Source organism: Tachypleus tridentatus, chromosome 11 (genome assembly GCF_004210375.1).
Source record: "Tachypleus tridentatus isolate NWPU-2018 chromosome 11, ASM421037v1, whole genome shotgun sequence".
NCBI classification, from domain to species: Eukaryota; Metazoa; Arthropoda; class Merostomata; order Xiphosura; family Limulidae; genus Tachypleus; species Tachypleus tridentatus.
Window position 1 is genome coordinate 65,193,933 of NC_134835.1, and position 23,424 is coordinate 65,217,356.

At 32.3% G+C, this 23,424-nt stretch overlaps 1 protein-coding gene across 7 annotated transcripts; it reads left to right on the forward strand.

Annotated features, from left to right (window-relative positions):
• The first annotated feature begins 293 nt into the window (after nucleotides 1-293).
• Nucleotides 294-23,334, forward strand: PIG-Z (phosphatidylinositol glycan anchor biosynthesis class Z). 7 transcript variants are annotated; one of them, XM_076467630.1, is made up of 3 exons: nucleotides 294-426; nucleotides 18,119-18,275; nucleotides 19,304-23,334. In XM_076467630.1, the coding sequence occupies exons 2-3, from the start codon at nucleotides 18,167-18,169 to the stop codon at nucleotides 20,926-20,928; spliced, it is 1,734 nt and encodes a 577-aa protein (XP_076323745.1). In that variant the 5' UTR covers nucleotides 294-426; nucleotides 18,119-18,166; the 3' UTR covers nucleotides 20,929-23,334. The 7 variants fall into 7 exon arrangements, with proteins under 7 accessions (XP_076323745.1, XP_076323742.1, XP_076323744.1 ...); XM_076467627.1 differs by lacking the exon at nucleotides 294-426 and adding an exon at nucleotides 613-710; XM_076467629.1 differs by lacking the exon at nucleotides 294-426 and adding an exon at nucleotides 789-924.
• Nucleotides 23,335-23,424: the final 90 nt, after the last annotated feature.

The window sequence follows — 23,424 nt, forward strand, 5'->3', positions numbered from 1 at the left end:
TTAAAACACGTAGGTCCAAGAAGTCTTGATAAAACTGAAATAGATCCCTTATAACCCGAGCGCTTTGTTGTTATGTGTTTATTTGTTATAGAATAAAGCTGGAAAAGCTTCCATCTTCCTTCGATTCATCACGAGGAACTGTGGCTCTGATATTATCATTTCGAGTCCGTAAACTCGCAGGTGTCCTACTAGAGGTGTCTTATATAAAAACCCTGTTATTTGTTTGTGACATATGGGATTTTGAGGGTTGTTTTAAAAGAGTAAGGAATTTCTCAGAGCTTACGTCTCATAAACATATCTTGGGTATTCTAGGTTTTACGCCCCTTTTGGATAAATAACCCAGGAACCCTTTTTTTTTCCCTTATTGTATTAAAACACTGTAGTAGGTGGTATGCGACATATACCAATTTGAGTTGGTCTTCGGAGGTGCGGGTAACTTTTCAGAATGTTTTTTAGCAGATCTTTGAGCTTCTAAATTTTATAATCCTACTGGATAAACGGCTTCATATATACCTTTTTGTTTGTTTTTTGTATAGTAAATTCATGCTATATATATTTAAAATATATATTTTATAACGTTTATTTCATTTTCCCCATTTTTCTTTTTCATGAGCTTAATAATATTTATTATTAGGAAACGAAATTGACAACGAAGTTCAACCTCGTCGGGAAAGTTATAGTTTGATACATTTTTGACCTATGTTACTTTTGTAAGTTTGGAACTTGAAATATTCTTGTCAAATAATTTAAAACATTTAATAAGAAGTTAGATAACACATGAACCACTTGAACAATTTATAAAGTATATAATGAGCAGTGAGAATAAAACATACTTTATACAACTTTTGCTTTAATAATTTAGTTTAAAGAATTTTTTTAACTTGGCGGTAGGCAGGGGGGTTGGATCTAAAACTTAAGAAAACGGTAAAAATTTTGTCTGTATACGTAGATCATTAGATCAGTTTATGAGTATAATGTACATCTAGTAAACTGAGGATTTCTGTGTTTCTATAGAATGCACCAGGTAGAGGTTCTAAACATATTACTTAATTGGTGTATGTTAACTCGCTTCACCTTTGTTACTTTCTGTACAGGCAGTGTGGGTTTTTATAACATTTTGAAAATTTGTGTGCCTGATGTGTTTAGATTTAATTCAATATAATGATGGTTATTTCTCGTCAGTATAAATTGCTTGTGACTGTGGTGTCAGATTTATGTACTGAATACCAGCTTTGATTCATTTTCCTATGCTGTACCTCTTTCAGTTTCCTATTCACTTAGTTTAGTGTTTGCAATTTGTAAGTGTGGTGTGTTTGGTTTTTATATCTGGGATCTTGACTTGTAGTTGCTTTCTTTTCCAATATATCAGCTTTCTTATATTCTGGGACTTCCACGTGTGAACAACTTCAAATAATCCTGATTTCAGTAGACTTAAAAGACTTAAATAATTTTAGGTTTTGTAAAATTGTAATGAGAATTTCTAAATCACTGACAGAACATTTTTCTTTTGCTTTAATTGTATTTTGTGAATTTCTTAGTATTGTGCATTTTATGCAACAAGTTTTAGCTGAGAGAGTGATGGCCTTATTGATAGCATTGAATTTAACCTTGAAATTGGAGAGACAGTTGGGTTGGTATGTAATATTTTTATAATTGTTTAGAAGGTGTATAATAGATTCCACTTTCTGAATCTCCACCTTCTTGGAGGTAGCCATTCATGTAGATAATAATAACATCCTGCTTATAAGTTCTCTCCTCAGAGATCTGAGAAATTGAATGTTCATGCAATTTTCCTGCAATCTTTTCTATGCATGTTCTAGTATTTGTTTTGTTTCACTTAGCATAATATTATGAAAAAGTTGTCTTATTTTCTGTGTAGAATATTTTTATTTTATTATAGTTATTTCAATTTTTTAATCTCTTGTTCTGTTTATGTTGTTGAATCTATTGTGTATTTAAGAGCTTGAAAATTTTTTAGTGATCTTAATGGTAGAAGGTCTGCCTTAAATTCAACTATAATATTGAAGTAATTATTTCTTCAGCTATGTATGATTTTGGCAGCACTATATTTGATTCTACATGACTTGTCACTGTTTGGCATATAAGTAGTCTTGAGGCATGAAGAGTGAGTATAACAGTTAGTTTCAGTTAGGCATTTAAGTATGTTTAACCTTTTCTTAACTTTCATTGATATGTTGAGTAAAGAGTATAGCTAGGTGTAGAGTTATTCTTGGATATTTAGGGGTTGTAGCATAACTTGTATGGTATAGTCTTGTTATAAACTATATTTAGGGGTTGTAGCATAACTTGTATGGTATAGTCTTGTTATAAACTATACCATACTGTAGTTTTCTTTAGGTTTCCAGGAACACAAGTATTTGTTGATTGTGAAAAATGCAAACATAGATTTACTTGTATTGATTGTTAAATTTTATTTATTTGTATATTTAGAAATTTATTTAAAGCTGTTTTGAAACTTGTGTTTTGTTTGGGTTTCTTTTAGATGTCTATATTTGTATCTTAGGATGGTTGGTATGGGTATTAACACTTACTAATAAAGCAGAGAACAATGTTTTGCTCTTCTTAGATCATCTTCAGGTTAACAAAAGATGATGATCTCAGAAGGTTAAAACATTGTTCTCTGCATTATTAGTAACCGTTAATACCCATACCAACCATCCTGAGATACATATTTATTTTGAGTGGGTTTCTCGTCATCACAGGTGTTCATATTGTTATATCATCAGCATAGATTGCAGTTTTAATATCTTTGGGTAGCTTGTTGTGAAATTCATTTAGGTAAATTAAAAACAAGATGAGGATGGGAACACCTACCCTAGAGGATTCCCAAATAAAGGGAATAAGTATTGGAAAGAGTATTATTAAATTATACTATCATGTTTTGTGTATTTATGACATCTGAAATTCAACGTGTCATCTTTCTACTGATGAAGGGTGATAAGTTTATTTTTCAATGTTTTGTCAAATGTATCACTTAAATCAACAAAAACAGCAAGACTGGATTTGGTATGTTGCCTGTTAAGTTATCAGTTATATAATATGATAAGTGGAAAACTTGGTTCTCACAGTAGTATTCTTTGCTATATGCTACCTGATGAGTTGATTGGAAAATGGGCCTGAAGTATAAAGGTTCATTCATTATTAGGTTTATGAATTAGAAAAATGTGCCAATTTTCAGTCTCCATTAGTTTATATCTTTTTCAAATGTTCTTCATAAGAATAGTTAGTATTTATTTTGCATGTGGTGTTAGGTTCAGCAATATTTTCCCTATGAATGTTACTTGGTCCAGGTGAGTTAGATGGGTGGTTATCTTTAATTGAATCTTCCAGTTCATGAAAAAAGAAAAGGTTTGTTAAATATGTTATTTTCCTGCTGTGATTTTGCTTTGTTTTGATATGATTACACTTTATATTCAGTAGTTTTATCTGCAGTAGGTTCAAATTCTAGTTATTTGAGAAGTAACTTGTGAAAGGTGATTAATTTTCTGGTCAGTGATTGGCAGTTGTTTCTGTTTATAAATGTGTTACAACCACTGTGGACTTTTTTGCTTATCTACGTTTTTTAGGATCTTCAATAGTTTGGTGTTATTTGATTTCTGATTAAGTTGGAAGCATAAATTTTTCCATTTATTTCTTTTATATTTAATATAAGTAAGTTTAATTTCTACTGTGGTTCTGTTGTATTTTACTCTTATTTTTGGCATGTTCTCTTCATGTAGTCAATTATAAAGTTTTTCTTTTCTTTATAGGTTCTTCTATGTTGTCATTGATTGGTTATATCCTGCCATCCAGTTTTTTCTAATTCTTTTAAGTATACTATGTTTAGCAGCTTTCAGTGTGTTTTCCAGTTCCAATAATTTTTGTTCTCTTCTGTATCATTTGTTATTTGTAAAAGTAGATCCACTCTAGTTTTGAAGAGCTCTCAGTTGGGTTTTTTTGAAGTTCCAGTAGTATATTTTTGTCTGTTAATTAGAGATTTTAACATAAAGATAGTGAGATAATCACTTCATTTTCCTTGTTAAGTGTTCCTTTTGATTTCTTACATCTGGAGAGAATATGATTTGTCAAGAACATCTAGGGTTCTATGCCTGTAGGTCCCTTGATGTTGATTCCTGTACCTAGTGAAGGGACCTCCCAGACAAGTTCTGTACTTTCAGTTTACTTTCTCTGGAATCTAAACATCCACCCATATGTTTGCTGTACCTGGTGACCTGTGAAGGGAAGGAGAGGATCCTTGTGGTTGAAGATTGAACCCTAACACATCACTTTGGTCTTGAATTCCTGTAGACAGGCAGCCTTGGGGTGGATCCCCCAGTGTCAGTCAGCCTTGGGGTGGATCCCCCAGGGTCAGTCAGCTGATACACTTGGGCTAGAATCAACCAAGTACCAGTGTTGGATGTTCTCGGCAGTTGTTGTGGAGATTGTATCTGATGCTAATGTTGGGTATAGTGCTCAGAAAACCTTGGATTTGCTGCAGTGTCCTTGTTTGGCATTGTAGTTTATCCCCTTGTTGGGCTCCATGGTGGGTGGAGTCAGTGGGCACCGAAATGTATTACCTTTATTATGGATAACCCCATTCACGAAAAAAAAAAAAAAAACAGATTATCAGAAAATGACCACACATGGACAGCTGTCTTGTACAGTCACCATTACAATCAGATTCTGTACCTTGATTTCTAATATGCATTCTTTTACAAGAAAACTTTAGGGAAGATATCTCCATTTTTTTATTCAAAAAGGATTAGAGGGGCTTGCTGGCTCCCCCAAGTAAGTAAAGAAGTTATGCTATGGAAACATCTTTACCATAACATACCAAACTTCTTTTGAAATTGAAAGCCATTGGGGGATTTACTCATCAATGTTACTCACCATGCAACTTTGAATTTTTCCAGAGAAGTTATAGTTGAGAGGAAGTTAAATAACATTCCTGAGTTGAAGATCCTTGCTTGTTTTTCCAGTCGAGGCATTCCTGCAGTATGCCAAATCTCTACTCGCAAAGACTGAAATTATGATGCCTACTAATGTTCTGATATTGATGTTCACATCACCACGTCCTCCTCTCACAGTCAAAGCAGGTTATCTGAACTGTAAGGTATAGCCATACATTCCCAAAACAATACAGTGTCAGCAGTTTGGTTACTCAAAGACATCATGTCATGGTTCTTTAACATGCTGGTTTTGGTGGCAAAGAGCATGATGTCTATGATTGCAAACTGGAACCTCACTGTGTTAACTTTATTGGTTTACACCCCTCTTACTCTGCTTCTTGCCCTGAGTAGGTGGAGGAGAAAGAGGTGCAACACTTGAAGACTGTGAACAATATCTTCTATCCAGAGGCTTGGAAGTTATTGTCTCCCACTCCATCTCAAACATATGCTGCTGCACTCCCTTCCACTGTCATAGTGAGAGCATAGACAGATTTCTCTGTGCCTCCAGCACAGTCATTTACAAAACATCTGAAGAGTCTTTTGCCCTCTATGGTTAAAAAAGTTGATGAATCTACATCTACTTCCATCTCCTTCTTCCCTGTCACACCTTCCAGTGACTGCCTGGGCCCACTTCTATTGGCTTGAGGTTTGAGTGTTTCCTCAAGTCCATCCTCTTCTGCAGCCCTGAGATGCAAAACAATTATTCGTTCACACCCTCAGTTGCTGGAATTTTTGTCCACAAACAGAGACCTGCCTATTTGACCCAGGGTAGGATCCAATAAAGAAAACAGTCAAAAACAGAAGGGGGTCTCCTACTCCATTCTCCTTCACATAAATAAAAATAGCTATTTTGATGAAGTGAAACTGTTGGGGTTTTCACTAGAATATATCATGTCATCCCATAAGTAATGTCAAAATATTTAATACAGGAAGGGCATCATAGTTTGTCTTTGTAGAAGGCTTTAATGACTAAAATATATAGTAGTATGTAAACTGGCTAAAGCAAGGCCCAAAATGACATTCACCCTAAGAAAGTCCTGTTAAGCATTTGGTGGGATATTGTTGGAGTGATACACTTTGAGTTGCTGTCACTCAGTGTAACAGTTACATCAGATTTCTATTGTCAACAATTAGAATGTTTGAATGTTGCACTGAAAGAAAAAAGGCCTGCTTTGATCAGTCGTAAAGGTATTGTGTTGCACCAGGATAATGCATGGCCTCATATGGCAAGGATCATATCTGCAAATATCAAAGAGCTAGACTGGGAAAAACTTCCACATCCTCCTTATTCTTCAGACCTTGCCACTTCTGAGATTTGCAGAATTATCTTGATGAAAAAGATCTTGGAAGATATCAAAACTACTCTCTCTACATTCTTTTCCTCCTAAACCCAAGAACTTTATAGAAGTGGCATTCAGATGATTGTGAATTGTTGGCAGGAAGTAATTAATAATAATGAAACATATATTATTGATGAAATAACATTAAAATCATTTGAAATCCTTTGTGTTTTTCTGAACCTAAAATCAGGCATTACTTAGATGACATTTAGGATTTGATTGATTCTTATCATCCTATGTGTCTCATCTTGCAGGAAATATTTTTGAAACCTGCCCTTGCAGTAACCCTTCAGCAGTTTTTTCCTTGTACAGAAATGATAGGTTATATGATGGACAAATGCATGGAGGGGTGGCAATGCTGGTAGATCAGGATGTGCCCACCATGTCTTTCCTTCTTGATACACCCTTGGAGGCTGAAGCCATCAGTGTTTCCTTGGGTTGTACCATTACTATTTGTTCTCTCTAATTGGCTCCTAAAGAGACCTTGATGCTTTCATTGAGCAGTTGTCATTTCTCTTTTTAATCCTGGGGGATTTTAATGGCCATAATCCTCTCTGGGGTGGTACTAATATTGATGGGAGGGGTTGTTCCATGGAGCGTATGCTCTTGGATTACCACCTTTGTCTTTTCAGTATTGGTTCTTATACTTATTTTAATACACCTAGTTAGTCTTTTACTGCTGTTCTCCCTGTGTGCTCCCCTTTACTTTTCTCTGAATTTTCTTGTAGGGTTGACAGTAACCCATGGATCAGTGAGCATTTTCCTGTCATTTTGAGAGAAACTGGTTGTGGTTGATGCCACCTGAGCTACGTGCCTTGATGGAAGTTGGATCAGGCTAACTGGCCCTCTTTCACTGCTCTCTTGGAACTTGATCCTGCTATCATCTGTAAGCTGTCAATAAAGAACTGCATGGCAGCAGTGACTGACTGTATTGTCCAGGATCCTGCTCATTGTATTCCTAAAACCTTGACACATTTTCCACAGTATCCTCATCCGTGGTGGAATCCTGCTTGCCACATGGCACGGAAGGCTCAAAAATGGATCTGGGATACCTTTCATAGGTATCCCACACGTTTAAACTGCATTGCTTTTAAGAGGGCCTGTGCACATGCTTGGAAGGCCAGATGCTAAAACCACAAAGAATCTTGGATTAAATACGCATCTAGCATCTTCTACTAACAGTTTCAAAGTCACATGGGACAAGATTTGGAAAGTCTGTAGACAGTATACTTCTGACCCCCTCCCTTTTAATCTTGCACTTTGACCAGAAAGTTGCTGATGCCCAGAGTATTGCTGATACTCTCAGTGAAAGCTTTTCTCATGCATCTAGCAATTCTGCTTTGTCCACCACCTTTTTAGCCATCACATCAAGATACGGAGAGAGTGATCATCTCTTTCCTTTCAGGCTGATTGTCTCTATGACTACAGCCACCTCTTTATTCTGGTGGATCTCAGGCTTGCTCTTCATTGGTCTGGTAGTACATCTGTAATCTGTGATATCACTAGAGATGTTGTGCCAATTGTTCTCTTGAGAAATTTATATGCAAAAATGTTTTCGATGCTTGCATGATGCTGTTGGGCCTAGAAGGATCCCAAGACTTCAAAATACATAGAATGAGCTGTTTCTGTAAGATCTTAGAGAGTTATCTTGAATGTCCTTCTTACAAGATCATCAGTCACCAGTTGCACGTCTTGTGTCAGTCACCAAGCATGAGGTGTTTTAAATGGCAGCTACAGACTGTACTCAGTTGTTTACTGAAGTGAACCACAGCAAATGATTTTACCTTTTCTCACTTTAAAACTGTTTGCACACACTTCTTCTGCCAACGGGATATTCACCCTGATCCTAAGCTCCATCTCGGAGAAGTTGTGCTTCCCGTGGTCCCTGAGGCAAAGTTCTTGGGGCTTATCTTTGACCATAAACTGACCTTTATACCACACATCAAGCAGCTATGTGCCAAGTATACAAGGGCACTGAATATCCTCCATGTCCTTGCTTCCACCTCTTGGGGAGTGGATTGATTTTCTATGGTAAAAATCTATCGTGCCCTCATTTGATTGAAACTAGACTATGGGTCTCTGGCTTTACCAGGACCTCAGCCTTGGAGATGTTGGACTCTGTTCACTATCAGGGGCTTCGGGCACTGTACAGGGGCCTTTGGCACTTCTCCAGTCCAGAGTTTGTATGCTGGGTCTTATGAATTCCTCTACACATCTACTGTTTCCAACTGCTTTTATTGTATGCTTAAGAACTTCGATCCTTACCACAGTATCTCGCCAAGGATTGTGTTTTCCTTCCTCAGTAGATTTGCTTTTTCTGACTAGGTGGATCTGCCATGCTTTGTTGTGGTTTGGTGATTGCACATGGAATCCTCTCTCTATAGTTTCTGTGTTTACTGTTGAATCGTACACCATTTCTCTTGTCCTGGATCACATGTAAGCTATGAGGTACATGAAATGTACTATTTATACTGACTTCATTAGCTCTCTACTGACCATGGAATCACTTCATGTTAGTTTTCACCCTGTTCTTATTGATAGTCAAAACCAACTAGTCCATTTCTTTCTATCATCTTCTTCTATCCAGTTTTCCTTGATACCAGGCCACTTTGGTGTTTGTGGGAATGAGCTTGCTGACATTGCAGCTAAGTCTGTCTGCTTTGGTGCTATCACAGCCTTGCCTGTATTTAAGGCTTGGCTCCATGCCAGTTGGCAGTTGAGTGAGCAACGTGATAACAAGCTTTTTTAGATCAAACCTTCTTTTGCTTTTTGGCCATTTTGTTTCTGTAAGGGTTGGAAGAATGGATTTGTTCTGTCTGGACTACACATTTGTCACAGTTTTTTAACTCATCATTTTCTTTTACCTAGTACTGATGCATCAATGTGTGGTACGCATGATACTCGGGTCACTATAGCCCACAATTTACTGTCATGCTGTAGTTGTGATCGAGAGGGACAGCACCATTTTAAACATATTTTTACCATGGGTTCATCCTTGACATTGGACAGTATCATTGGTGATAGTGACACTATTTAAATTTTACTTAAGTGTATTAGGATTTTTTGAATTTGTGTTTGGTTGATTCATGTGAGTGGATTGTTTTTTGATAAGAAAGGCTAGACCACCTCCAAAAGTGCCAAGTTCTTTAGCTTTCTGATTTTGTGATAATTTTTGAGAATTTGTTTGTTCAAGCCAAGCTTTGTATTTTGAAGGCAGATGATATTGCTCTCTTCAGTATTAGCTAAATTGATTAATTCAGCAAGTTTTAATTTGGAGTAAATTGTAAAGGTGTCATTATGTTGCATTTATGCACTTTAATTTCTTTTGGGAGACTTGAATTGATCTATCTGTTGTGAATAATTTGATTCTGGAGGCTCAAAAATGGAGACTGTAGCTAAGTTTTTGAACAGAATTTTCTTCTTACATCCTGAATTTGGTCCTTTTTATCTTGCATGGCAACCAAGGTAGTATCTAATATAATTGTGCATTCTGTTGGGATGGGAAAAAGGATGTTGTTGCTATTGCCAAGGGAGCACCATGAGGAAGTCACAATTTGACTTTGCTCCCCAGGAATAAAAGTTAAAGAGGCAATTTCAAGAAAATTTTCAAATCTCAAATGAACAACTTCTTTTAACATTGTTCTTATTCCCTTAGTTACTTTTGATATGGTTATAGAAGAGGGTCTTCTTCCCTTACTGGTATATAAAACTAAGTGTGTTAGTGCTCTCACAAAATCTTTTTTTTTTCTCTTTTGGATAAAGATGTCACAGCTAATGTTACTTATTTTGTCCTTCATGTGTTTCAGAAAGCTTTTGCTATTTGAATGCTTAAGAGATTGATGGAAAAATTAAGAAATCGACAAAATAAATTTGGTTAATGATATAAATCAGTCAGTGATTTTTTTTTTTCTTTAGAAGAATGTAACAAGTCGGGTTGTCAATCAAAGGCCCTGTTTTAGGACCTTTGTTGTTCATTTTTCACGTTAATGATTTGGGTGGATTCTTGGAGTTATATAACTATTCCAGTAATATAAAGATGGTGGAAGAGTGATTTGATGAGAATATTTATTCAAGAGACCCTTAATTGCCTTCGAGAATAGGGCATAATTTCGTGAAACTTTGTAGAATGGACACCAACTGCTTGTTGTGGAGACAAAAGTGTATAGGATGACATTTTGAAGATCTTCCATCTTTCGTCTTCAGGTTAGAACAGGCAGTTTTCATCCATTCTACAAAGTTTCATCATGAACACTCTGCCTAAAAAATCTATCAAAGAAGGGAATAATTTACTTTGTAAAATGATGGTTTTATCAATGAAAAGTAAAGTTATTTGAGGCTTGAAAATTTTGAAAGTATTCATTGTTTTTGTGATATAAATATTGTTTATGCAGAAGAAATAAATGGTTTAAGTGTGATTATTGATAAATATTTTAAATCCTGATTACTATTTAATTGTGTGTTAGGATCAAATGACCTTTTCATTTCAATTAAAAGTATTTGAATTTAAGAAAATTAAGGTCCTGATGAAGTAGTAGGGTGGTACAAAGACTTGTATAGGTTGGTAGAACTTTAGGAGGTGGGTATGTTTTCCTGGAATGTGTAGTGATGATGATTGTGAGATATCATTAGTAGGATCTTTAATTCTGGCTAAATATAATATACTTCCCTTTTTACTCCAGGCTCTATGTTGCACAGAAGTGCCTGGAAACTTTTATCTATTTGTAACATCTAATAACTATCTAATAACTATTATAAGTAAATAAAAAAAACAAAACACAACAAAACTGGCCTGTACAACGGAAGAGCCAGTGTGTGAATAAACATTGATATTATCTTGTTCCTTGTGGTTAAAATTTAATTTGTTCTTTGCTCAACTTAAGTTTGCTGTAAATTGCAATTACTTGAAACCTGTCAGATATCAGTAAACCTGAAAATTACACCAATAGCAGAAAATGTGGAACCCCAAATATTATATAAATTTTGTCTGATTCACCAGAATTTTCCATTTTCCATACAAATAAATGCCCAAATTTACATCAACTACCACTGATTTTTTTTCGAAATGCTGTTTTTTTAATATTTAATACACCACATTATTTATAGTCTAGTTCTTTGAAACACAGGTGTATGTGCTGTATGCTAGTATAGCTCATGTCCACATTAAGGTCACTGTATTAGTGTATGAAGTATTAACCTTAATGGTTAAAAATATATTGGTTAGTTTGTAATGTAAACATAGTGTTGGATATTCTATATACTATTGGTTTGAGTTTTTTTCTGTTGTGCATGATATGCATAATGCATCAATGAAACAATTTTATGAATTCAATCAATGATTAACTAAATTTATTGATGGGTAGAACAAAACAATTGAAGAATGAGATTAGCATCAAAACATCACAGCTGAGAAGCCAAATTTGTGAAGATTTTCCAAGATACATAATAACCACCATTGTTGAGAAACATTACTAGCATGGGTAGTATGCTACCTATTGCTTAAAATAGAAGTAAGATCATTTGCATAAAGAAAAAACTTATCCCACAAGAGGTTACTGGCAATACAATCTGATTTATTTTGCATAACCATGGATAGTTTCTGTGTTTGATGGAAAATAATTAACTTAAAAAATTTATACACCTATAAGGTGTTGTGTGTCTTCATGTACAAGTATAATTTGCAAAGGAAGGAGTTTTTTCAATGATATTAATTCTCAAAACATATAAAACAGGACTGTACAATGGATTCCTGTTTTGTACAATGTTAGGTTCGATGTTAAATTCATACACGATGAACTAAAGTGGCTAAAAACATTTCATAAGCAACTTTTAGTTATATGTTATAAATAACAACCCTTTTAATAATCTTTACAAGAAAATATTCAATTTTTTAGCTGAATAAAAAAACTTAAGGGTCGCATTGTTTCAGCTAACTTTTCTTCAATTAACCCTTTCACTATGGGTTTGGTATAATATACATGAATTTGTCTAAATGGTTGCACAGGTTAAATATTTGGATTATAACATTTGATACAGCATATGTGTTTTCACAAAATGTGGTAGACTTTTGTAAAGGTTACATGTATTTTGTGTACAAAAAATCAAACTTTTTATGAAATGTTTTTACTAAAGATTTGTTTGTGAAAATAGTTTTTTCTTTACTAACCTGAGCACAAAGTAATTTAAAAAACTATGCTTCATTTCAACCAAAAATCTCAAATATTTGTGTAATCTTGATAATCTCCTAAATACATTTCAAATGTTTGTTTTTGTTATTTTCTGTACTCAGACTATGTGGGGTCTATGACTGTCATAAAAAATTAGTAAATATAAATTATGCTTCTTTGTGCTAGAATGACTACAAATTATAACACAAAAATACAAATGTTTAGTCCAAGTAGCTTAAGTCACATAACATTTTATATTTACATATATTTTTATTATATTGACCTTCCAGTCATGGCCAGGTGGGTAAGGCACTCAACTTGTAATCCAAAGATCATGGGTTTGAATCCCCATCATACCAAACATGCACACCCTTTCAGTTGTGGGGGCATTATAACAAGATGATTAATCCCACTATTTGTTGGTAAAACAGTAGACCAAGAATTGGAGGTGGGTGATGATGATTAGCTATCTTCCCCCTAAATTAGGAATGGTTAGCTCAGTCAGCTTTGTACAAAATTCAGAACAAAAGAAACCAAGCTTAGCTAACATTATGTAACTTGCATTACTAGTTAAAAATAAACTATTAAACTTATTTTACTTAAAATAAAGAAAAATAAATCAAGAAGTAAAGCAGACAATTATTTTTCCTTGCTACAACCTTTACACTTGGTTGCTGCTGGACATTGTTTGAATGGTATTCCATTACCATTTTAATCAGTAAATATTGTTTGAATGGTATTCCATTACCATTTTAATCAGTAAATATTGTTTGAATGGTATTCCATTACCATTTTAATCAGTAAATATTGTTTGAATGGTATTCCATTACCATTTTAATCAGTAAATATTGTTTGAATGGTATTCCATTACCATTTTAATCAGTAAATATTGTTTGAATGGTATTCCATTACCATTTTAATCAGTAAATATTGTTTGAATGGTATTCCATTACCATTTTAATCAGTAAATATTGTTTGAATGGTATTCCATTACCATTTTAATCAGTAAATATTGTTTGAATGGTATTCCATTACCATTTTAATCAGTTAATATTGTTTGAATGGTATTCCATTACCATTTTAATCAGTTAATATTGTTTGAATGGTATTCCATTACCATTTTAATCAGTAAATATTGTTTGAATGGTATTCCATTACCATTTTAATCAGTTTGAATGGTATTCCATTACCATTTTAATCAGTAATGGTATTCCATTACCATTTTAATCAGTAAATATTGTTTGAATGGTATTCCATTACCATTTTAATCAGTTAATATTGTTTGAATGGTATTCCATTACCATTTTAATCAGTAAATATTGTTTGAATGGTATTCCATTACCATTTTAATCAGTAAATATTGTTTGAATGGTATTCCATTACCATTTTAATCAGTAAATATTGTTTGAATGGTATTCCATTACCATTTTAATCAGTTCTAGCCTTCTGAAGCTATAAAATGTATGCAAGGTCATATATTTCAATTGGTTTGAATTGCTGTTAAAATAAATGAAAATATTTGCGATTTCAGATTTGTTTAAGCAGTTATTTTAGAATGCCTTAAATGCTGTTTGTATGATTAGAAATTAAAACTGGAATGTTAAAGCAATGAGAATGTTTTATTATTATATTTGTTTCAGTTTGACAGTTTTCAAATAATTAGTCACATTGTTAAAATTTATTTTTTAAATAATATTACGGTCTGTGATGTAATGCCATATAATTATTTAAGAAGGTAATTTAAACCACTACAGTACATATATTACAGGTCAGAAGCAATTTATAGTATATAATACTTAATGTAATGTTTATCAAAGAAAAGTTTTAACTCTAGCACTAGATTAATCAGACAGTATTGTTTATCAAATCTGACTTGTGTTAAAATTGGAGTACATTAAGTAATAACTAAGTTCTTTACTGGTGATATATAATTGCTGCTAAACCTAGTTATTGCATGAATGACTCTTCTTCAACTTTAGCTGGAGCAGGAACAGTATTTCTGTTTCTAAGATTATTTAACCTCCACAAAAGCACTGCCTCTTATCAGGCAACTGGGAGATACTGCCAGACAGGGATGCTAGGATGGATAAATTAGATCACATTGCTTGACCTGATTCCAAGCTCTTGGAACCAGGTGTAAACAACATACATTGTGCCTTTAGTTTTATCTTGTTATGTAGCTTCTTTTCATGTTACCTTATTAGGAAATAAATTGTATCAAATAAATTAAAATTAGAAAATAATTATTTAATATATAATTTTTTCATAATTGAAAATTGCAATAAAACAAAAAACCTGCAGAACATAATTATTAAATTTTTGTGAATGTGTGTTAACAAGGCTTTTGTATTTTAAGTGTTTTATGACTATTTAGTGATATAATGATCACAGTGATGTCTCTATCAAGTAGTGTATCACAACTAAGTTCTACAGCCACATATTTCAAAGCAATTATGAACTGTAACCTGATTTTCTAACTTCTACACCAGGTACTTTGTGTACATATGATAAACTATTGAACATATGAAAAAAAAGATATTCAGAAAAGATATTTTTAAACATTGTGTAACCCTGAAACCTCAACCATTTTCAGGTAGCCTGATTTGTAGCTTGACATGGGCTAGCCTTTGATAATAACTCTTTAAATGCTAAGTTTTTTTTAATAATATAGCTAAAATAATATCATAAAAATTACAAATAATCTCACCACTCTAGAAGGACAGTTTTTCTTACTGTAGTTCTGCTTCTCTTCTAATTCTTTCAACTTTAAGCTGAGTGCAGCTGAAATGCATCCTCTGCTATAATTAAGCAAACTGGAAGCTACTTTGAGTGCACTGGGTATGTTAAAGGTTCTCTAGTGAAATTCCCAATTATATTATTTTTTGCTAAAATTTACACTGTGTCAAAAAATCATTTAAATTATTTGGCACTGTATGATACCACTACAAAGATACAATAATGCTTCCCATAATCACAAGCTAAATATACTTTTCTTGACACTCAAAAATTGTGACTTAATAATTTAAGATGTGATGCATATTATGTGATGTGATATATATTAGACTGTTCAAGTGCAGTTTTTTTTCTCCCAAACACAACGTATATTTTTTATAATGGTTTCCCAAAACTTCAGAAAAATTCCAGTGTTTCCGACCACTTGTCCCCATTTTAAATTTTAAATTTCAAGAAAAGCAATGAATAAAAACAAGAAACTGTGAGTTGGAAATGTGTTTTGACTGCCATTTAGAGATTAGTGAAACAAAAGTTTGGTAGCATTAGTGAATACTGCAAGCAAAGGGAAAGTCTGGTAGCATTAAAGAATATTACATGTAATAAGTTAAAATAACGTGTTATAATTAGATTTAATATAACTAGTAATGTTAAATTAAAAAATAATATTGCAATGGATTAGTCCATTTCTCATAAATCGAATTATTACAGTAACTTATCACTTTTTTATGTGTTATCTAAACACTTTAACTACTTATATAATTTTGTTTAAAATAAATTAGAAAATGAAATATGATATTTTGTTATATCCCTTAGAATATGCCATTTTATTTGTTTGTAGTAGGATACAAAATAATTACTATGGTGTAGTTCCATAATTTTAATAAATCTATCAGTGAAAGGCAGGCAAGCTGTTGAGAAAGCTAAAGATGACAAAGATTGTTACCGTACAAAAATGCAAATGTCAATCCTACCTGAGTAAAGAAGGATGTGATTTTAAAAATTGTAACTGAACTTAAAACAACTGTTGAGAGATATATAAACATTCTGACAGCAAGAGTTGATTAGTTATAAGCTGTGAAAAACTGAAGCTAGACCTCAGTGTATGAATAATCTTGGGAGTATTTAGCACAAAATTACTGGTTAGTGAGTTCACAAAAATACTTAATAAAGATGAAACAGTTTGCTTTATTTAACTGAATGTTTTTATGCTGTATTTTCAGTAGTTGCACACTAATCCAACAACAGTGTGTATGTATCAAATTCCCATACATTTTTGTGTTTGGTCAGGTTGCATATGCCATTAAGAATGATATACCTGTACTTTTAAATCAGACTAAACAACACTAATTTCGAAGAGAGTTTGCCTATCATTCTGATAGCTAGAATCTATATGGTTTGTTGATGGATGGTCCTGAACCCCTAAGCAAACGTGAAGTAAAATTATGACAGATTAAGTTGTATATCCTCTTGTCATATAACTCCCAGCAAATGTGGAAGAATTATTTTAGCCAAATATGTGCAGTGAGTGATTTATTTTTTTACTTAAAAAGTATACTGCATAAGTCTAGGATTAAATCACTAGTGTTAATAGCAAGGTGTGTAGAGTGATGAAGTTTCTTATTGATCAAAGATGCAGACATAGCTGGGCATGTTTGCTGATGAGAGGTACAAAATATGGGTTTAACAATGTGCTATTTGTTTTTAATAAGCTACAGAAATGCAATCCTACTGTTCACCCTAGAATCCATCACATTTCATTGAAAACTTAAGCTACTTTTCGACTGTCATAGACATTGTTCTGAAGAAGGCGAGTCTGAGCATGTGTACATAATATACCATTCATTCAAAGAATTAATAAGATGGACTGTCACAGTTATTCTGAGGAGATATGGTCTGAATACATGTACATAATACACCATTAATGTAAGTAAGTTAATAAGATAGGCTGTCAGAGTTGTTGTTTTGAGGAAGATTAGTCTTAATACACATACATAATATACTGTTAATATAAATAAATTGATAAGATGATCACATTTGTTGTTCTGAGGAAGATTAGTCTGAGCAAGCATAAATGATAGGTCATTTGTTCAAAGATATTTTTACCACCATCCATTCTTGCTGATGTCAGAAGGTATACTGTCAGTGATATATTGACAACTGTTGATTGTTTTTTTTGTTGAAACATGGCACTTTGTTACATCATTAATAGAAATAAAGGTGCAGTGGCAAAGAAGATTTATGATTTGATATATTTGAAAATACTGTCATACCAAAAAATGTTTACTTGTCTCTGGTGATGATGGTGCTGTAATAAAGCATTTTGTTAGTTTACTGCTGACCAAATTATTACTCTTTAAGAAAAAAGGCTAATCCCATGTATGACATATGAAACAGGTTAATTGATAGATGGCCATATGGCCTATCGGTGTCACCACCACCACCACACATACACAAACAAACTTTTAATTTTAATCCAACTTAATTATTGTCCTTCACATTAATATACTTATCCAAAAATTGTTAAGAAATTGAGTGCTCATGAAAAAGAATCTGTTTATTAAGTAATGAATTTCAAAAAAAAGGTCCAAAGCTTGAACACTTTTGAGTGGTTGACTGAAGAAGAAAACCAACCGTTGGGAAGTATTTAAGAGTCAGGTGTTTTTTAAAATTTGTTGCATATCTTGTGTGTGTTCTTTTATCAATATATTTATAAAGTATATACTTACTACCATTGACATAAGTGCCCAACATCAACTTATAAGTCAAAAAGTTAGGGTCTATCTGTGTATAACTTGTTGCTCATCAAATTTTAAAACTTAGAGTTTGTGCTAGCATATTTAAATAAAGGATAATCACTGTAATAGTGTTATATATTAATTATATACTGTATACCTAATGGAATTTTATTTCACAACAACATTTATTTTTTCAGAATAGCAAAGTTAAAAAAAAAAGCCTATAAGTTTTCTGCAGAGTAAAAATGAAATTGTGGACAGTCCTTATTCTAGTCAGGCTTTTGTTAGTAATTTTACCGCAGACTGGTTATTTACATCCAGATGAATTTTTTCAATCTACTGAGATAATGGCAGGTAAGCTTTAGTACATAGTCTTACCTATAACATTTTGTTAGTTTGTATTGTTTTATATGATACAGTACCAGTATGAGAAATTCAGTCTATGATAAAATGCAACAATTATGGCAAATGTATGAAAAACTTTCTAATGAAGATAATATGCACAGTAACTGTCAGTGAATTTTATATGTGTTAGTTCTAGGTAAATATGTATTGAGAATAAGTTTTTTCTAGTTGTCTGTCTGACAGAGTAGTATGTATTTTTGAAGTTAGTCTTGTAAGAATGCAGATATTGATAATACCAAAAACGTTTTAAAGTTCTGAAACAGAAGGTGTATGAGTAGGCACAAACATTTCAAATATATATACTAATCACAGTTAAACACAAGTAGCTATTATCTGATTGATTAGCTGTGTGATATTATTTTTAAGTTGCCGAAAAGTGCTTTATTCTCTCTACTGGTAAAGCACTTGTTTGGGGTGTGACAGGTCTTTGGTTCAATTGATATCAAGGAAGAAAATGAAAAAAAAAGATATTACTAGTAGAAAAAAATACTTGCTTTGACTTTCCAACATTATTACTCTTTCAAAAAAAGATTCTGACTTGAGTAGATAATTATTCAGCTATACATGTGATAGGATCATGTAATCAGAAATGACATTTTACATGAGTAGGCAAATGATATTAAATGGAAAAATATTTTTGTTGTTGTGTTGATCTCATCAGAGCTTATACTATCACTAACAATGTAACAGGCTTCATCTAGATAGCTTTAATATTATATGAAAGTTTGAGGAATATGTGACAAATTTGATAGATATAAATATTGATCTTGTTATTTAGAAAGTGTTACAAAAGACTTTTGATTCTGACAATGTTACATGTCTGGGATAAGAATACATTGTGTAAACCAATAAGATTATTATGGTTGCTTGAATAGCTTTCAAAATGGTAACTATGGTTTTAAATTCCAATAATTCTGTATTATTGATGTTTCAAGTTAGTTGTGTTTGAATTACTGAATATTTTTTTTTTCTTACAGGGAATATCTTTGGAATGAACACCACTACAGCTTGGGAATTTAATAACAGCTTTCCTATTAGGAGCATTACCTTTCCTTATATCATTGCAGGAATACCGTATATTTGTTTAAAGACTCTTAGTGATCTATTCAGTTTTGTACCATCTGGCTATGTGATGGTTGTGTTACCTCGTCTTATCATCACTCTTTTCTCTTTTCTTCATGACTGGTGGCTGTACAAACTATGTTGCATGTATCATAAAGATTATGTTTCATGTTTAACATTGTTCTGTAGTTCATATGTTTGTCTTGTATTTTATACAAGAACTTTTAGCAATACAGTGGAAGCTTTATTCATGTCAGCTCTTTTGTATGTTGTTGGAAAAACTATGTATCTACATGACTATCATAAAAAGTTTCTACAAAGAAAGAGTAAACAGGAAATAATAGAAATTGTTGATCCATCTATCCAGGTACCTTATAGAACAAATATAGTTGCAGTTATTGTAACATGTGGATTTTTTAATAGGCCAACATTTCTGCTATTTGCAACAACTCCAGTTTTATTTTGGATCCTTACTGGACTTGACCTTTGTTGGTCAAACTCAACAAAGATACTGAAAAGACTTTCAAGTCTTTTTCCTTTTATGTCATTAACAGCATTACAGTTGATTTTAGTGGACTCCATATACTACACAGAGCTTTCATTTTCAAACTTGATGACATTTCATAATGACTGGACTAAACTATTAGACCATGTGGTGATCACTCCAATTAATTTTATCATTTATAACTCTAACAGAGAGAACTTGAAAGAACATGGGTTACATCCCTGGTACCTTCATTTGCTTGTTAACATTCCACTGTTGTATAGTGTACTAGGTCTTTGCAGTTTTTGGCAGTATATTTTAACAGTTAAAAAACTTTTTACCAGCAAACTTACTTATCAGCTGAGTGCTATAACTGGTTTAATGATGTCATCCATTTTCTTCCCTGTACTTACTCTATCAGCATTTCCACATCAAGAACCAAGATTTCTCATCTCTTTATTGATGCCATTAGCATTTCTTTGTAGTGAAATGATATGCAGTAAAACATTTCTGATTTTTTTTTGGTGTTTTATTAATGTGCTATGCACATTATTTTTTGGGTTTCTGCATCAAGGGGGGTTAATACCATGTCTTTTAAATCTTCAACAAATTATGGATTTGAAAGCATATGGTAACCATGTTATATTTTTTCATACATACATGCCACCCCAGCATCTTATGAGAAGTTATAAAATAGATGATCATCAATCTAATATTCAACTTCATGACCTGGCTGGAGGAGGAACAGAAGAATTAAAGGCTAAAATCAGCATACTGCTGAATGATACCCAGCACAAAAATACTTCTGTTTACCTAGTTTTACCAGGATCACTGAAAGGAATAACTAATGAAGTGCAGGAGAAGTTCAAGGATAAAGATGTGTTCAAAATAGAACTTGAAACTGTTGGTAAGTTTTTTCCACACCTTAGTATGGAAGATCCTCCTCCACTGCAACTGTTACATCTCAACATTTGGAAAAACACTACAAGCTTAGTGGATGAACTTGTCCCTCTGTTAACATTATATCTGTTTAAGGTTAGGTTAGTAGATGATTAGAAAAATAATATATTATTACTCTGACAATTATTGTTAAACATTGATAGTGTTTATCAAAGTATTATGTTTTATTAACTTATAAATTATTTGTAAACATCATATCATTAAAAAAGGCTAGGAGAAAATAGATGCTTTATTTTGAGAGAATACAATGATATAAAATTAGTTGTTACTAAAAGTATCAGAGAAAAGAAACAAGGTGAAAATAGAGACAATAACAACAAGGTAGCTTTCAAATTTTGGCTGAAATTATTACTAAACAAAAATGCTCCATTTCAACTGTTTCAGCCATTTATATGTTAAAGTTAAGGTTAGTGTATGTTCTGTACCCTGAACCTATTTACCATTATGTTTCAGAATAATGATGAATTATAATAAAATTATTTCAATGATAATAAATATATTTTTCTTTGGGAATTGTTTAAAATTAGTCATGTCCATATTCTCTGTATATATATCAAAACTTCTGATGAACATAAACTAAATTGTAGTTTAGCTTCGAGTAAAGCACAAGTGTAAATACATGCATTATAATGTTTAAAGGATTTAACATGTATGAAGCAAATGGTAAATTACTAACACAATTTAGTAGTCATTTACATAGTTTGGAGTTAACAGTTCTGTGGTTAAAGGTTTATTCACCTTTTTCGTAAGCTGTAGCTATTAGCAAATAAACACATAAGTTCACACTTAAGAATGTCATAGTAAAGTTTAGAGTACATCTGAGGAAATTAAATTTTTTCGACTAGGACTGGAGTCATCCTAGTTTCTGTCATATGTTTCTAATGTTGAGTTCATTTTTGGTTTAATTTTATTTCAAGAGCCTGGTTTTTGCCCTGCTCTAAGTTCTAATCTTGAGGTTATTTTTAACTAAATGTTGTAGTTTAAAATTTTTTTCATTTTTTACACAGTAAAAAAATGTTGTAGTTGTTTTTTTGGTGTTCAGATAATTTGTGTTAAAATTTATTTTTCACTTTAGGACCATTTTTCTAGTGTTAAGGTTTATTTACACTCGGGAATCAAATTTCTACCCTTTTCTTCTGGTGTTGAGGATACTTTTTAAAATTTGAATCAGGTTTTATTTTGAATTTAGTGAAAAAAAACTTGTGCTATTTGTCTGTCTATGTAGGTTTTTCATATTTAATGATTAACATTAACTGTGTTGAACTTGTGTCTGTAATTTGTCCTTTCTTTCACATTGTAGAAACGTGTTGTAACTGCAGTGCTTTATGTCAGGATGTTTTGCTACATGAATCATGTTTGATTAAGAAGATTACTAAATTCCAAGCATGGTATGAAACTGTGTACAAAATAGCCCAATTACATCTATTAGCCTACACTGAGTAAAGAAAAAAACTCTTTTCTAACACACTGAAAGAAAATTCCACGTTGAAAATAATTATTGTAACAAATGCACAAGAGAGGCTTTTAACCTCTCTAGCAATTGTTTATGCATGTATAAAACATAAAGGTGTAAATAAAATAATTTATTTTCTTCACAGAAACTAATATGTTTTGTAACTGAAATTATCAGTATAATATGGTGAGATAGAAATAATGACAAGAATTGTTTTTTTACCAGTCATTGTTTGATAGCAAGTAACATTGCAATATTATAATTGGCTCAAACTCTATTGAATTTGATGTTAAATGTTTTGTTTGAAAACCAGAAGATTTTTTTTTTTATATAAATTTTTATATTTTACTTATTCCATTTTTGTAGAAGCACCATTTAAACTTTGCACCCATTATATACACTTTTATGTGCTTCCTTATGGATCTTCAAACAAAAGTTCTTAAGAGAGAAGTCCATAAATCAGTAGAGTAACAAAAATTAGATAAATATTGAAGAAATATGATTTTTTAAGGCCTAAAGAATAATTTTTTCCATAGTCAAGTTGCCTTTAATATAGTGTTAAGCCCAAAAAAAGTACCTGAAACATCCTGCAATGTCCCATGAAGCTTCTAAATGTACATTATTTTATTAAAAATTTTCTTTACATATTTGTTCTAATTTATTTTAAATCTTAAATACTTTTTGTGAATTGTAAACATATATTTGTTGATTGCATACCATTCTAATTCTCCTTTGGTTGCAATTCACAAGTCATTATGAATTTGAAATGTTGTCACAATGATGCCAACACTTGATGTGAAAGTACATTAATATCACAAATTTCACCAATCACGTTTATTTGTATTAAAAAAAATTATACGTATTCATCTTATGAACTTACATCCATTCAGTGTTCTTTATTATTATGGAGAGGCTGGTGTTGTCTTTTATATGATATAGAAATCAGCTTACGTGAAGTTCATAAATATTAAGATGTTTTGTTTCAATTCATAAATGTGTAAGTTACAAAATATTAGTCTGAACTAAATATCTAATAAAAGTTGCTAATCAGGTTGGGTCCATTAATCAAATTACTTTTAACTAATTAGTTACACTCACATGAGAATTGGAACAATAAAAAAATAGTAATAATTGGATAT

Coding starts and splice junctions, on each gene's coding strand:
- PIG-Z (XM_076467630.1), top strand. CDS start 18,167: ATGAAATTGTGGACAGTCCTTATTCTAGTCAGGCTTTTGTTAGTAATT. Junction 18,276..19,303: donor ATCTACTGAGATAATGGCAG/GTAAGCTTTAGT, acceptor TTTTTCTTACAG/GGAATATCTTTGGAATGAAC.